This window comes from Mustela putorius, unplaced genomic scaffold, assembly GCF_011764305.1.
Source record: "Mustela putorius furo isolate JIRA1106 unplaced genomic scaffold, ASM1176430v1.1 tig00003859_pilon_pilon_pilon, whole genome shotgun sequence".
NCBI classification, from domain to species: domain Eukaryota; kingdom Metazoa; phylum Chordata; class Mammalia; order Carnivora; family Mustelidae; genus Mustela; species Mustela putorius.
Window position 1 is genome coordinate 17,277,040 of NW_025422011.1, and position 16,812 is coordinate 17,293,851.

A 16,812-nucleotide genomic window follows, 5' to 3' on the forward strand; every position below is an offset into this window, starting at 1 on the left:
GCTTGCTTTGACCCTCCCCCCTCGTGCTTTCTCTGTCTCTCTCTCTCAAATAAATAAAATCTTTAAAGATAAATAAGTAAAAATTATGTTTGAAAACTTCATAAGGAATAAGATTCATAAGGAATTTTCAAATTTCTGTCCACTTGGATCAAAGAGCTAATGGAATTCTAAAATTGGTGGGGCTTGGGGGGTGGAGGATTAAGGCCACATTCAAAATCAAAATCACACTAAGTTCAAGTAAGGGATTTGTTTAATCAAAAAAGCAGTTTAAAAAAAAAAAAAAAGCAGTTTGTAGGAAGGATATGACCTAGCTCTAGAAACCATGGATTGCTGGAATGGGTGTCAGACATATAAAAGGCATAATTCAGCATTGTGTATTTTTAAAATGCATGAAGATGTGTTAAGCCACAAGGGATACAACAAAAAGCACTTACTGTTAGCATTCAGTTTCTTCAAAATACCAATAAGCTAGAATACCGATTTTCTAAATCATTCAATTCTGGTTTTAAAATACTCACTATTGTTGGGGTGCCTGGGTGGCTCAGTGGATTAAGCCGCTGCCTTCGGCTCAGGTCATGATCTCAGGGTCCTGGGATCGAGTCCCACATCGGGCTCTCTGCTCAGCAGGGAGCCTGCTTCCTCCTCTCTCTCTGCCTGCTTCTCTGCCTACTTGTGATCTCTCTCTGTCAAATAAATGAATAAAATCTTTAAAAAATAAAATAAAATACTCACTATTGTTAATTACTCTCATTTTAATTAATGAAGTGGTGACCCAGTTTTTTGTTCACTTATTTGGTGGCAGATAACCTCCACCTACTGGGATTTTTAAGATTTACTTCATATGGTAAGCAAATGATAAATTCATATAGAACCCATTTGTAAATTTTATTATATCAATTTAATTTTTTTTTAAAGGACAATGTGCTTTATATCAACAAGCTAGGTGTGAGAGCTCTCCTAATACTCATCAACTTGCAGAGGTATATTTTGGTCCTATAAAAAGGCTTTCTTTTTTCTTTTTTTTATGTTTTCTTTAGAGGAGGAAGTGTGGAAGAAATCTTAATTTGTTACAATCTCCAGAATTGTAACCAGGGGGATAAAAAGAAAATTTAGCCATTGGTTGCTGATAAGTTCCCCTTACTTTGCTCTTATTTGGCAGTTCTGGAAAGTAATTCTAATCAGTTTCAAAAACTCAAACCTTTAGTTTTTTTTATTTGGCAAAAAGTGCAATCGACATGAAATAGGGGGAAATTTGTGTTTCTGGTATCTCTTACTTGATGTAGGTTTGAGCCCAGAGTTTAAATGCCATCTAACTTTGATTTTGCATCTTAAGGTGTTACAGATTGAATTGTGTGCCTCCCAAAAAAGATCCGTTGGAGTCCTAACCCCCAGTACCTCAGAATGTGGCCTAATTTGAAGATGGAGTCTTTACAGAGGTCATCCAGTTAAAGCGAGGGGGGAGCCTAATCCAACATGGCTGGTATTTTCATTAAAAAAGGGAAATTTGCCCCTGGGGATAAAAATACACTATATGTTTATTTAAAAAAATTAAAAATTTTTTTAAAAAAAGGGAAATTTGAATACAACGCGGGGAACACCATGGGCAGATGAATGGGGTGATGCTTCTATAGGCCAAAGAACACCAAAAATTGCTGGCAAACCTTCCAGGAACCAGTAGAAAGGTATGACCAGATTCTCTTTCACAGTCCTTTCACAGATTCTCTTTCACAGGAGACAAACCTGCAGACACACTTGGATCTTGGACTTTAGTCTCCGGAGCCATGAGAATAAATTTCTCTTACTTAAGCCACCCAGTCCAGTTTGTGGTACTTTGTTTCAGCAACCCGAGAGAACTCGTGTGTAAGAGAATCCATGTTTTGATGGCATTAGTTACCAAAAATAGGTACAGAAGCAAAGTTGAATATGACTTTCCCCATGTGTGATAAAAAGGTGTCAGTAGAAGTGGTTTTGACCAGGGGAAGATTTCTCACCTCTGGAGTGGGGGAATGCCGGGTTCTTTTGTTTTCTGTTTGACGCTTCCTTAGACTCCCATGCAGCTCTGTTGAGCTTGTACCTCCAAAGGGCTATCTGAAACGGCTCAGAACTTTGTTTTTCCTTTCTTTAGGGCTGCCAGTTGCTGCCTGGCTGCATCTTTCTCAATTCAAGGACTTCTGTAGGAGTTGGCAGAGGTAAAAGATCTAGCACTGAGACGAAACTTTGTATAGCAGCCCTTGCCCCAGGTGGAACATGATGAGAGTTGGCCCTTGGCCAGGGGGATTTCACCCTGTAAAGGTTTGTACTGGCTCCTTAGCATCCACATGCCTGACTGAAAAGCATGGATGCAGCCAGAACCAGTTGTGTTGTTCCATCCCGAAAACTCTTCATTGTACTTAGGATAGAATCTGAACGCCTTGCTGTGATTGAAAAGTTTCTGCCCACTTCATTCCCCACTTCCTCTCAGGCCTCATCTCCTCCCCCTGCTCCGCTTGCTTGACCCCACACCAAAGGCCTGTTGCCAGAAGGTTCTCTCTCTGGTTGCTGCTCCCCATTCAGGATTAAACTGGCTGCTGCTCCCCATTCAGGTTTAAACTGAAGTCACCTCTGTTAAGGCTTCTGTTCACTCAAAGATACATTCCTCATCCTCTGTTAATGTGGCAATGCCTTATTTAGAGTATGCACTTCATTGTGTTTTCCCCGTTAGAATTTTAGTTCATGGCAGCAAGAAGGATCACCACTCTCATTAACCTAGCATGGTGCCTGAAACAGTACTGTGGTTTGTTCTACCTTGTTGAATTGGTTTACTTTCCATGATTCCCAGTTAGATCAAGAATTTATTTACCTTGGAACCATAAAAAAGCAACAGTTTGTCAGCTGATCTTGATGTTAAAACAAATGGTCCAGGAAGGACCGTAATACTATAGGGATAATATCTTCATCAATCCCTCACTCCATTAGTGTGCCAGGTCCTGTTCATGGAAGATAGCAAAGAAAGTTATGTTAGCTCCCTCTATTTGCCACCCTTCTTGTGTCTCCAAACATGACACGCCTTTACACTTGCTCTTTCCTCTGCCTGGAATCTCCTTCACCCTCTGCTGATCTGTATTTGTCTATCTTGTCAGCCCACTCCCTCCCCAAGATCATAATTGTTGAGGGCCGGCAGGATTCCGTTTTGTTCACTGTCCTATATCCAGAGCTGGGAATAGTACCTGGCACATAGACAATATTTGTTGAGAAAATAATATGAAAGAATGCTTTTTTAGCAAGTGAGGAAAGGTCTCTCTGAGGACATGGGCATTTGAAGAGAAACCTGCATGGTGTGAACTGCAGAAGCTATCCATGTGCCTGTCTGGGGACTTGAGTTTTCAACAGGGCTCAATAAACAGGGTTGCTTTTCCCCCATTATGGCTCTGAATATGGCAGGAAGTAAGACAAATGAGTTGGCAGATGGGTACCAAAATGTCCTCTTCATTTTTTACTCATATTACAAATATTTGTTGAATGTCTACCATGGGACAATTACGGTCTAGGGGATACGGATACAATAGAGAACAAAATGAAGCCCTTGCTTCATAGAGCTTACTTTCTATTAAAGACCGGGCAAGTACATATATCTAGGCTTCAGAAGTAAATATGCTTTGGGACGCCTGGGTGGCTCAGTTGGTTAAGCGGCTGCCTTCGGCTCCGGTCATGATCCCAGCGTCCTGGGATCGAGTCCCACATCGGGCTCCTTGCTCGTCAGGGAACCTGCTTCTCCCTCTGCCTCTGTCTGCCTCTTGGCCTATTTGTGATCTCTCTCTTTCTCTCTCTCTCTGACAAATAAATAAATAATCTTTAAAAAGAAGAAGAAGAAGAAGTAAATGCTTCTTCAAATTAGCCAAATGCATCAACCTAGTCTGGACCATGGCTCAGCTCTCATCTTTCCATCCTGCAAGGGCACAGCTCGGTCACTCCCTAGACGGATATGGGCAGAGCCAAGACAAAAATGCCTCTTTCTTTTTCCCAGATTAGAGCTTGGATCATCATGCCATGTTGCATAGAATGAATGCTTCCATGCATGTAAGCAGAAGTAGACACTGAGAATTTAAACCTAGAAGGTGTGATGTCCCCACAGCAAGGTAAATCATAAACATATAAATAATTGTATGAGAAGAATGGTTGGAAACAAAACAAAATTTTAAACCATAATGTAAACCATTTTTAAAATTTGCAAATATTGGAAATATTGGAATTTTTATAAATATTTTCATTTTAAATATTATTAAGGAGGGAAGGAGGCAATAGCACGTGCACACACACACTCACACACCCCCCTTTCTTACCTCCTTTCTGTAAATGGGGAGAACCTCACGGATTGATTATACTCTATGTGGATAGTCGGTTTCCTCCTGCCTTTTCATATTTCACCACAAGATGGCACCAAAGTGCTACTGTTTCTGTTTCAGAAATTTCTAACCGTTCTTGCTGACTAAAGATCAGGCCAAAAATGTAAAAATCTATTGATTTGACTCTCCGGTTGGTGAACAGGTGGAGCAGTATGAGGACAGCGGCACCCCTGGAGAAGGAAGACACAGAAGCTCCATGTCCCTCAACGGGGCCCTCTGCGTGTCTTCTGCCTGGCTGTTCCTGAGTTCTATAATCTAGTTGTGGCCCAAACACTCTGCTTGCTGAGGTCTTCTGTCTCCGGACCACCCTGCTGGGTTCTCCCTATGACCCTGTGTGACCCGCAGCATCTTCCTCTCTGGAACCTAACTGCCGCCACAGCCATGGAATTGCCAGAGTTTGCAGCCAATACTGAAGAGAGAACAGAGAAGAAATAGAAAGAACCTCAGGTTCTTGATGACATCACTGAGTGGCCACATCAACCTGCCCTGAGGCCTGACCTCTCTGCAGACTTTCTGCAGCGAGATAATAACCTCTCCTCTTGTTTGTACCCAAAGTACCCAATCTTTTCTTTCACATGCAAAATTAATCTTTAAATGTATTTTATAAAAGTCAAAACACGTAAATGAGTAAACTCAAATACACCTTGAAAGAAAACAGAGCAAATCTGTACAAATCACCAACTTATGTGACTGTCTACCTACATTTGGTCTATAGGCTGCCAGGGATTGTGCGGAGGAAGGATGCCTGTAGTATTATTGTAGGGCTTCTACGTACGAACAACTCGAGTTGACTGGAAATTGTCTTTGGCTTTGAGCCTCTTCCTTATCTTCACCCGAGCCCAAACAGGATGTTTGATCAAGAGAAAAGTCCTTTCAGAGAGGACATGGCACGTTCCTTAAATAAACCAAAGACCATCTGAGGCCTTGAGATTAACTTGCTTTGCATGACACTACATTTTTGAAAAATTTTTCTCTCTTCCGTCTAAATTAAAAACACAAATTAAACCAATTATAGAGTACTCACATGCCCATTTATAGCATCCATCTTTTTATTTTTTTTTTTTTTAAGATTTTACTTATTTATTTATTTGTCCGAGAGAGAGAGAGCAGGCACTCCAGATTAGCTCCAGATCTGCCATTCACCAGGTATGTTGCCGGGGGTAATGTAGTTACCCTCTGTGGGTCCGATTTCTCACTGTTGAACGAGGGGATTTTACATATGATCTCCACATTTCTTTGTATTTCTGAGTATTTTAACGTATCAAGGAGAAAGAGCTTGGCACCACAGAGGATGGAACTTCTGAACAGCCCATCTGCTCAGAGAGGGACGCTACAGATGGGCGTGAGTACGCGGACACTTGATGCATCCAAGAGTGACAGAGACACTTGCCCATTCTTCAGCCTCAGACAGGAGACTCAACAAGCCTTAAGGTCTTTTCTAAATTCCCTAAATTACGTTGGACTGGAAGCTGCATGAAGGGAGGGACTCCTTACCGTACCTTCTTTGGTGAGGCTGCCACGGAAATGCCCCTGTGGCTATGGGGAGGCTAACGGACTCTCTCAGTCCTGCTGAGAAATCCTTTACCACATCTTCGCTGGGCTGGACCCAGTCAGGGACCGAGCACAGCTAAAGCAGGCTTGCTCAGGAGACAAAGGGACTCTTCCGATGGTGATTTTCTCTCCGGGTCTCCCCACTGATCTTGCCAAACCTTGATAGAACTGCACTTTTCTCTTCCCTTACAAAAAGCATTTATTTATTTATGTTTTATTATGTTCAATTAGCCACCGCAGAGTAGTACATCATTAGTTTTGATGTAGCGTTCAATGATTGATCCGTTACGTATAACACCCAGTGCTCATCACTACACATGCCCTCCTTAGTACCCATCACCCCCTCCCTCCCTTCTGAAACCCTCAGTCCACTTCCTGGGGTGCACAGTCTCTCCTGGCTCATCTCTCTCTCTCTGATTTCTCCCCCTCCAGATTTCCCTCCCTTCCCTTGTAGTCCTCAGTGCTATTGCTTATGTCCCACAAAAGAGTGAAACCATATAATTGTCTTCTCTGCGTGACTCCCTTCCCTTAGCATAATCCCCTCCAGGTCTCTCCTTGTCAACTACACTTCAAAGACTCACCCAACTTCTTGTCCTTCCTTCTCTGCTGTCCTGGAGTCAAACCCGTGTCCCAATCTAATGGTTCTAAAAGGTCTCCCTCTGTCCTTCCTCTTCCCATTTTCCCTCAGAAATACTTCCCCTAAGAAATGTCTGGCATGAGCTATCCTATGATCTGTGTTTGCTTCTCCAAGGGCCCACGCTTGCACAATCTTCTATCAGAGAATCATAAATTTGGGTGGGAAACTACATTAAAATAAAGAAATTTTAAATACTGAGAATCCAGAGCCCCATGTCAGGCTTACGACATCAGAATCAATGGAGGGGTAGTTTTTAAACATCTTCCCAGGTGATTTACATGTAGACTGGCCTACTTTAATCTAAACTCTTTATTCCGAATCTACTCTGCTAAGGGATAAACAGTTTAGATTAAAGTAGGCCAGTCTACATGTAACATTCCAGAGAATGTTGGAAATCTTTACAGTTTGTGTTATTCTGATATAAAAGGAGCAAACTGGCCAAGTTACTATGATATGTTTCTTTCATCTCAGGGCGTCTGACTGGCTCAGTAGGTAGAACATGTGACTCTTGATCCCCAGGTCATGAGTTCATGGGGCTCGAAAAGATATATATATTTCTCTATCCCCTCAAGGTCTTTTTGTTTTTTGTTTTTTAAGATTTTATTTATTTATTTGACAGTGAGAGAGGGTACATGAGCAGGCAGGGGGAGTGGGAGAGGGAGAAGCAGGCTTCCCGCTGAGCAGAGAGCCCAGTGTAGGGCTTCATCACAGAACCCTGGGATCATGACCTGAGTCGAAGGCAGACGCCTGAGAACTGAGCCACCCAGGCACCTTACCTCAAGGTCTTTTATTCATTTTCATATTGAAAAATTTTTTAACTTTCCTTACTTACTCCGTTCTATGAACAGAGTTCATATATTTTAGCAGTAACATGACGCAAAAAGTTTAATAAATAGTACTAAGAGTTTGCCGACCAGACTCCAAGAATAGCGTTTTGGGCATCATCCTAAAGTCTAAGACCATTGATCTGGTCTCCATAGTTGTCTTTGCTCATTTCTCAAATGAAAATTACAGACGGTTGGTAGTTTGCCTGTGTTGTCTAAAATCATTGTCTCCGGGCACCTGGGTGGCTCAGTGGTTAAGCCTCTGCCTTCGGCTCAGGTCATGATCTCAGGGTCCTGGGATCGAGTCCCGCATCGGGCTCTCTGCTCAGCAGGGAGCCTGCTTCCTCCTCTCTCTCTCTCTGCCTGCCTCTCTGCCTACTTGTGATTTCTCTCTGTCAAATAAATAAATAAATAAATCTTTAAAAAAAAAATACTTTTAAAATAAATAAATAAATAAATAAATAAAATCATTGTCTCCGATTTTATTTTTAAAAACGTTTTAAAAACATTTTCAAAAGTCCTAGGGTGATTAAAAGTTTTCATTGTGATTGCCACTCCTTATTTTGAAGAGAGTCATGGTAACTGTCACTAGACAAAAAGAAAGCTTTTGAAATTACCCGTGAGGTGTTCAGTAGTGTCCTTCTTGACACAACATTAGGCGTCCAAGTCAGGAATAGAAAGAATCTACAGAATGGGATGTTTTCTCTCCCCATCTTCCCACAGCTTCTCTTTGAGTTTAAATTCTCTTACTGCTTCTTTCCTAGATTCCTTTCCAAATATGTTCATGCAGATGAAGAAGAGCTTTCTGGGATATTTCAGTTGCCAGGTAAAAACTACTCCCAAGCGCTGGTCTTCTTCATGCATTTGGCTTATGGGATGCCAGCATTTTGCATGTGGTTCTTTGAAATCTTGTCTCATGCTATGGTCTTTCTAAAATGTTCAAGCTCTTATTTGGAATTCTGAAAGAGTAAAAAGGAACCCAATTCTGTGACTGAACTTTGTGTTAGTACTTTGCTCCTAACAATTTCTCAGAGTGACCAGGTGATAATCTTTCTAGATTTCTATTTATTTAATTTTATTTTACACTTTCATTGTTCTATCTGTTACAATGCCTGGCTTCTGTAATGCTTATTTACCTCTGCTTAGTTCTGAGCCTCCCCAGTAGGCTCTCAGGCACTCAGGCCTTGGGATCTACATGTGGTTCTGTCATTCGGAAATTGTGTCCTTTGAATGTCTTTCACCTCTTGGGTTTGATTTGAAAGGGAAAAGATCAGAATAAGAAAATCGGGTTTAGAAAGACTGGGCATGAATAGGAAAATATTTTTGATATTTATCTGAATGTTTTGAAATTTGGGGTGAATATGGGTCTTCAGAAGTACTGAAAAGGGTCTCTGACCCCAGGATGTCCGACCAGGTCAGGAAACTGAGACCTCTTTGGTGATGTCTTGAAAAGAGCTGATTTCAAAAATGGATTTCAGTCAGTCACACCAGAAGCTGCCAGTCCTTCCATCCCAAGGTCTGTCAAATCTGCGCATGTGGCAGTAGAGGAAAATGGGCCCAGAAGCCCAAATCTGGCCACAGTGCAACTTTTAATAGATCAGCCATTTTCCATTGTTATTTTGTATGCTTCAGAGTGATTGTTGTTATTTTAAATTATCCCTAAACTATAGGTCCTGTGCATAACGGGATCACTCTAGGGACACTGAGACCCAGAAGAAAAGAACGAGTCGGTGAAAACACCTGTTTAAGACCAGGAAAGCACGAGTTTGGCGAGCCTCTAAACCAGCGTGGGGGCTCTGCTTGCCCCAAATGCAAATGTGGAGGACTCTGAGCTTAGAAACAATAGCATTTCTCGAGACATCAACTGTTAGATACATACCAGATATCTGATGGGTGTGATATTCTTTCTTTATTCCTTGACTCTCTCATGTTTTGAAATGTTTATGTATGTATACGTACATATAGATACCCATGTACATGTATGTGTTTGCATGTGTAAATATGAATATAATAACATAAATATAAACTTTTTAAAAAGATTTAATTTATTTATTTGTATGAGAGGGAGCAGAGGGAGAAGCAGACTCCCTGCGGAGCTGGGAGCCCGATGTGGGACTCGATCCTGGGACTCCAGGATCATGACTTGAGCTGAAGGCAGTTGCTTAACTCACTGAGCCACCCAGGTGCCCAAGTATTTTTAATATACATATTCAAGCTTCTAACTTTGGGTGGCAGGTTTGGCACCCATGCTTTTATAAAGCCAGTAGCACCTTTTCATAGGTCATGTGATTGTCTCAGGTCAAAAATCTTTGGAGTGCTTTTTGGATGGAAAATAAGGTAAACCTTGAGTGCCCAGGACTCTTTCTGGACCATTCATAGCTCATTCCAAAATACAATCTTTAGCATGAGCTCACCACAGGACCAGAAATTTGAAAGTTTTTCTTGATCTCAACTTATAAGAAAAGATGATCACCTTTGAGGTATGTCTTTTTGAATTTCACATAATCTTGCAAATGGTTCAAAAATAATCAGATTTCAATAAGGGATTTGCACCTATAAAACAGTGCTGTGAAACTATGGCCCAGGGGCGAGAACTAGCCCAATATCTATTTTTGCCCAAAAAGTTTTATTGGAACACAGCCTCATCTATTTGTTTATGTGTTATTTATGGTTGCTTTGACGCTGCAGTGACAGCGTTGAATAGTTGTGACAGAGACCATATGGCTGACAAAGCCCAGAGTGTTAACTGTCTGGTCCCAAACAATAAAAACAAATATGAACAACCCAATAGGAAATAACCAGGCAAAGGAAATCAGTAGGCAACACAAATGCACATAAGAGCACCCTGAAATGTCCAGTAAATAGAGAAAAGATGCAGCTGTAATCAGGGAAATTCAAATTTAAACTACATTGAGATGGCATTTCATATGCATTGGATTTATAAATATTTAAGTCTTGTAATATTGGGTGCTGGTAGAATATAGAGAAATGGGAATTTTTATTCTCTGCTGCGAGAAGCACAAGTAAGTGCAATCACTTTTTTTTTTAAAGGTTTTATTTATTTATATGACAGAGAAAGGCACAGCAAGAGAGGGAACACAAGCAGGGGGAGTGGGAGAAGGAGAGAAGCAGGCTTTCCACTGAGCAGGGAGCCTGATGTAGGGCTTGATCCCAGGGCCCTGGGATCATGACCTGAGCTGAAGGCAGATGCTTAATGACTGAGCCAGCCAGGCACCCCAGTTCAATCACTTTTGAAAGGAATTTTATAACATTCAATAACAGTGAGTGAACGTAATCCACTCCTAGACACACACACACACACACACACACACATACACATACATAATACGCGTATATAAAAAAGACACATGTTAGAGAAATTTTTGAGTGCACAAATAAGGGGACTTGTACAAAAATATTCATGGTACCATTGTTAGAAAAAATAGAAATAAGTTTAATATTAACAATAAAATGGATAAACACTGGGTACATTCTTTAAATAGAATACTATTTAATAATAAAGATGAATTTAAAAGGATCACATATTCCATGAACACATATTTCATAAAGCTCACAGTTGAGTGAAAAAAGCAAGGTGCACAGGAATACAGAATTATATTATTTATATTTGCAACACAAGACAGTATATTACTCAGGGATACATACATATAAAAAGCATAAAAATAGGGGTGCCTGGGTGGCTCAGTGGGTTAAGCCTCTGCCTTCAGCTCAGGTCACGATCCCAGAGTGCTGGGATCGAGCCCCGCATCAGGCTCTCTGCTCAGCAGGGAGCCTGCTTCCTCCTCTCTCTCTGCCTTCCTCTCTGCCTACTTGTGATCTGTGTCTATCAAATAAATAAATAAAACCTTAAAAAAAAAAAAAGCATGAAAATATGCATGGAAATTAATTACAAAATTTAGGAAAAGGCTGACTTCCCAAGTCAAAAAGACTGGAGAGAGGTACAAAGTGTGCTTCAAATACAACTGTAACATTGTTTTTTTCTTTCCTTTTTTTTAAGACAGAGAGAGAGCACAGGTGGGGGGAGCAGCAGGCAGAGGGACAGAGAGAAGCAGACTCCCCACTGAGCAGGGAACCCTATGTTGGGCTGGATCCTAGGACCCTGAGATCATGACCTGAGCCAAAGGCAGATACCTAACTGACTGAGCCACACAGGTGTCCCAACATTTTGTTTCTTAAGCTGATTGTTGTGAACTCAGATTTTTGTTCTTTCTATAAATTGGAAGTAATTCATAACAAATGAAATTCTGTATGCTCAATGACTTTCAATCATTATAGCACTATGGAAGAGCCCCCAGGACCTCCCAGTTTTTATTTCCCTGATGGAGCACCTTGGCCTAGCAGGTGGAGCCTCTGCATACACTTACACAGTCTCTATATTTACAAGAGCACCTGGGTGAAGAGGTGAATGGGACCAAAGTCTAGCTTGTCCACTAGTCAATAAGCCTTGTTGTGCCCTTTGCCCAAAAGCCCCAAGGTGAGCATCACCCAAAATGGGTGCCTTCTCCATTGCCCAAAAGTGCCCTATAGAGTGTGCAGAAGCCTTGCGGCCAGGGTCCACTTCCTCTTTAGCCTGTAGATGCTGCACATTCACTCATCCATAGCTACTAAAAATGAGAAAGACAAGCTGGTCTGGAAACAGTCTCTGTTGAGTTTTAGCTTGCCAACACATTTTGGTTCATCCTGATATCTTTCTAGGTCCTTATGGTTTATTTAACAACTGATCATTTTTCTCTAGTTATCTGGGATAGAATCTAAAAAATTATTTGTTTTGCTGTCTTAGGACACATTACCCAAGAAGTGAAGACTAACTGGCCAATTTATCTTTAATGTAAAGCACAAATACTATAGGAACTACAAGAGATATTAACACTTTTATAGATATTACATCTTTTCTTCCTTACTCAAGTCCATTGCTCTTGAAATTTTGTGTCTTGGACAAACTGCAAATTTGAAATCTCTTTTCTCACCTTCTTTACCTGATAGACAATAGGAATTTATTCTTCAATAAAATCTACATGTCTCCTTTCTCCAAAATCTGAATCTCCCCTTTCCCTGAAGTTGCCAGCCCTTTACTCCTTGGAAGCGAAGGAAAAATGTGGTTATGGACTCCCTATAACACTTTCATGTGATGGGCATCAAAACCCTGATTCCTGGGCTCCACACAAGTCTGTTAAATCACTTTGCATTTTTAATCAAGCTTTGCATGAGATTCTTACGCTTCTTGAAGTTTAAAACCCACTACCTTAGAAGAAAGGAAATGAATTATTTTAGTTAAAAAAAATCAACCAGTATAATCTATAATTCTTGTTTTAAAACTGCATAAGAAAGTGATATCTTGGCAGGAGAAATTCTGTCATCTTTCGTGTTGTTATCAAAAGAGTGGTCTTAAGAGAACCAATTAAAGAAACCCAATTTACAATTTTTCCTCACTTCACTTTCTCATGAGAGTTGCCAGAAAATAATGGAAATGATTTAGACAATGGGCACTAATTTAGGGAAGGCTCCAAGGGCATGAGACAAGGAGTCAGGAGACCAGGAGTTGCTCTGTGATGATCTTGGGCAGCACACAATACTGGAGGGTTTTGAATTTCTCATCTATAAAACCAGAGGGTTGTCCATATAGCTCTGAGTTCTCTTTCAGACCCACAATTAAGAGGAAATATGTCATTCTTAAAAACTGGAAGTCAAGGCATGTTTGTATATATTGACTCTCTCAAGACTCTACTTTCAGGGATCATTTGTGTAGTGTGTATTTATTGACTCTCTAGCATATAAATCAGTTTATGGTATATTAGTCATATGCCCAGCTAGGCATTATTTTTAAAGATAAGTTCTCAAATGCAAAGATGATGGCAATGTCTCATTTTAAACTTCTTAGGTCTGTATCAATTTATTTCCATTTTCCTTAAGTGACATGAGTGGTAAACTTTATGATAGTGACATTTTTAACCCCATCTGCCTTCAAGTATTCATGAAAACTGTCCCTAATATAGATGGTAAGACAACCAAAGGCATAGTGGAAAGTAAGAAAAGAGGTGCCCATAAAGCAGTATTTGTTGCAAATAATGATTCTGTGGGGTCTATTAAGCCCCAGAAGTCCACAAGAGGAAGGAATGCTGATAAATTACCTGACACCAAAGTTGCTGGATGACTTCTTAGTGGTAGTTACCTAGCACTCAAATGTTCTCTTGTCTGGAGAAATTTTCCAGTGTTCAGAAACATCACCTCTTTTGCCCCTTACAAGATTCCTGTGTTTTAGGATTTTAAAGAACGTGAGAAAGCCGTCTGAACTGAGATCCCCAAAACTTGGTATCATCAGTGGTTCATTGCTAAGACTTAGCTAACCAGTGCCTATCAAAATAGGTGTAAAGATCTCAGGTGAAGTGAGAGGGTTGTGAGGGTACGCGCCTTTAATTCCGTATATAGCTAAAACCTAAAAAATTATGTCAGAAGAAGGGAGACTTCCTCTTTCTCCTCAAAAACCTTTTTTCCATTTGCACAGCTCCCAAAGACCTCACCCTTTGGAAGAGCGGAGAGTCATTTGAAACTAAACTGAAGGCTGGAGGCAAGTTCTACTTTTCAGGTCATCCAATTTAGGAGATCCAGTTTCTGCGGAGGGAGAAGACGGGTGGGGGGAGGGGGAAAAACAGGCTCCACGTCTTCAGATCCTTCCACCTTCCATCCACAGTCTGCCACGCAAATCGAGCCAAGTCGGGGATTTTGCCTTGAACCACCACCAGCACCAGCACCAGCACTACCTTGTCACTCACGCCCGATAAACACGCCCCTCTGGTCCTACTCTTGGCCAGTGGCGGCTCCCCTCTTTGCATAGTAATGAGCTCGAGACCTCTGCGGGCCAATGGCGCTCCGGGAGAAGGGTTAGTTTTGCATGTACCTAAGTGATTTGCATAACCCAGCGGCTGGGGGCTTGGGAACCCGAGCGTGCAACCCTAGAAGGGAAAAGGACGGGAGGAGATTGAGCCGCGGCTGCGAGAGAGCGAGCAGGAGCCTGGGTGTTTGTACGAGAGCCGGGCGGGGGTTGGGGCGAGGGGCCGGCATGGCTGAAGGCTGCGCTCCGCAACCTTGAAGAGCGGCAAAGGCGCGAGGCCGGGGACGGGGAGGCGGGTGCGATGGCAGAGCGCGGCCCCGGCAGCTGCGCACGGCCGGGCCGGCTGGCCTGAGCCGCCGGAGGAGCGGGGCTGCCTCTGCGCTTCCATGGAGCAGCGGGAAGGGCGAAACTCCGGAGCGCCGCGTCCCTGCACTGCCGCCGCGGACTGTTGAAGGGGCCGAGCCCGCGCGACCGCCGAGAGAGGAGAGCCCCCGCCCCAGTCCGCAGGCCTGCCGCCCCGGGGCGGCGGGGGGCGTCGGAGGGCAGCGGAGGCGCGCCGAGTGAGCGGCGCCGCGGGAGAGGCCGGCGCGGGAGGCGGCCGCAGCAATGCCGGGCCCGCTGGGGCTGCTCTGCTTCCTCGCTCTGGGGCTGCGCGGCTCGGCCGAGCCCAGCGGCGCGGCGCCGCCTCTCTGCGCGGCGCCCTGCAGCTGCGACGGCGACCGTCGGGTGGACTGCTCCGGGAAGGGGCTGACGGCCGTGCCCGAGGGGCTCAGCGCCTTCACCCAAGCGCTGTGAGTGCCGGGGTGAGGGCCCTGGGGGCGGGGCTGGGGGGACAGGGGGTTCCCGAGGGGGGGGCAGAGTCGGTGGCCCGTCCCACCCCACCCACCCGTGTTCCGAGGAGCGGGGCGCGGGTCACCTGTGTGTGGAGGTGCTCAGCACCCACTACCGCGCGGCGGGCATTCCAGACTTCGCCAGTCCGGGTCCGAGCCGCGAGCAGCTTTTTAACCCCAGACTTTTGGGGCACAGTCACCCCCCCCCCACCCCCAGAAAGAGTATCTGGGGCCAAGCAGGAGGAAGGAATCTGGAAACGTCTGTCCCTGGCAGCCTTTTCAGGAGACCTTCCCTTCTCACGCGGGCCCCCGCTCAGCTGGCCAGAGCTTCATAGTCGGTAGGCTGAGGGCGCCTAGAACTTGGCCTGGGTCTGCAGACCGAGGCACGTTTCGTGGGGAAACACCTGGAGCTTTTTGGGTTCCAGCATGTGGGGAGAAGAAACACCTGTACCTCAGGGTGAATCCCCTTCCATTTCGGCCTCATCCAGGTAGAGCGACCTGGCATCTCGGTCCAGTTCCACCGTGAACTGCCCGACAAACGCCCAGGGTTCTGGAGCGCGCGGGGACTGGGTGGGGGCGGGGGGAGCCGGGCAGAAATAAGACGGAAGGAGGGGGGAAATTGCAGGTTTCTTTTGGTGAAAATACTCTTCTTCCCCAAGTAGGCCTTTTAAAGAAAGAATGCTGACCTGAGGTACAGGATGTTGGAAGAAAATCAAAGCTCCAGACCATATTCTCTGCCCAACCTTCTAGAATGGAAGGCAGCAGTTTTCTGCTGTGCATTCATCTCCAGAACTTTTCTTTGGAGCTGCCTGGGGCTGGGGAAGTCACTCAGAGCGTTCTGACTTCTTAAAATCTCGCTCCTCAAAGGGAGACCTGAGGCTTTAGACATTCCCTTCAAAAAAGAAGAGCAAACTGAAATAGGTGTCGTCCGTGGTATTGGCAAATACGACCAATAAAAAAATAGGGTAACTGAACGCAGGGCTTGGTGTATGCACTTGTGTGTTGTGTGGTCTGCGGAGTGATTATGTCAAGAGTCCCGAAAGAACTGTTTGAGGAAGGGATTCTGAGAGGTCTGTGGTGAGGGGAATTTTCTTTTGCCTTATAGCCAAGGAAGGGGACCTCTTAGAAATAAATAATTTTAAAGGAGTAATTGACCCCGTGAAGAATTCCTTTCTGTGCAGGCCAGAGCGTTGCCGTGTTTCCAGGTGGGTGGTGGGAGGCGTTGGGCTTGCTCTCTGCCAGTGGGGTTTTACTGAGTATTGCAGCCTGTTGACTTGGAATCTGCCTCATTCTCTGGCCTCCAGCTCCCCATCCTTCTTTCTCACGTGCTAGTAACATATTTGAAGTCATTTTCCTCCAGTATGGTGAAATTTAACTTTCTTACCGAAGGAAGTTCATTTTGCAGTGAAGAGCAGTTTGCAAAAAGTTATATCAAGTGGGCAGGTTCGAGTGGAAGGGAGGGGAAGAAGACTGTGTAGAGGAGATGGGCTTCTTTTTTTCCTTGTTCTCTTGACACTTAGAGAATTCATGCAGGAGAGGTGCCTTTATCTGACCTCTCAAGGCTCTCTAATCGTAGAAAAGCATCTTTTTGCTGTTTTGACCAGTAGTAAAGAGCTTGTTTAGTAGATTCTACCAGTTTTTTTTTTTTTTAAGATTTTATTTATTTATTTGACAGGCAGAGATCACTGGTAGGCAGAGAGGCAAGCAAAGAGAGGAGGAAGCAGGCTCCCCGCCTAGC

At 43.7% G+C, this 16,812-nt stretch overlaps 1 protein-coding gene and 1 long non-coding RNA gene across 2 annotated transcripts in view; both read left to right on the top strand.

The window, feature by feature from the left end:
- Positions 1-677: 677 nt before the first annotated feature.
- LOC101686564 lies at positions 678-7,172 on the top strand. Its single transcript, XR_199685.3, has 3 exons — positions 678-2,189; positions 4,004-4,115; positions 4,525-7,172. It is a non-coding gene; the product is annotated as an uncharacterized LOC101686564 (long non-coding RNA).
- A 7,143-nt stretch (positions 7,173-14,315) lies between these two features.
- Positions 14,316-16,812, top strand: part of LGR4 (leucine rich repeat containing G protein-coupled receptor 4) — a 102,970-nt gene continuing 100,473 nt past the window's right edge. The window contains exon 1 of the mRNA XM_004755888.2: positions 14,316-15,035. Coding sequence (XP_004755945.2) covers positions 14,851-15,035 — 185 coding nt within the window. The 5' untranslated portion in view covers positions 14,316-14,850. The remainder of the gene's footprint in view (positions 15,036-16,812) is intronic.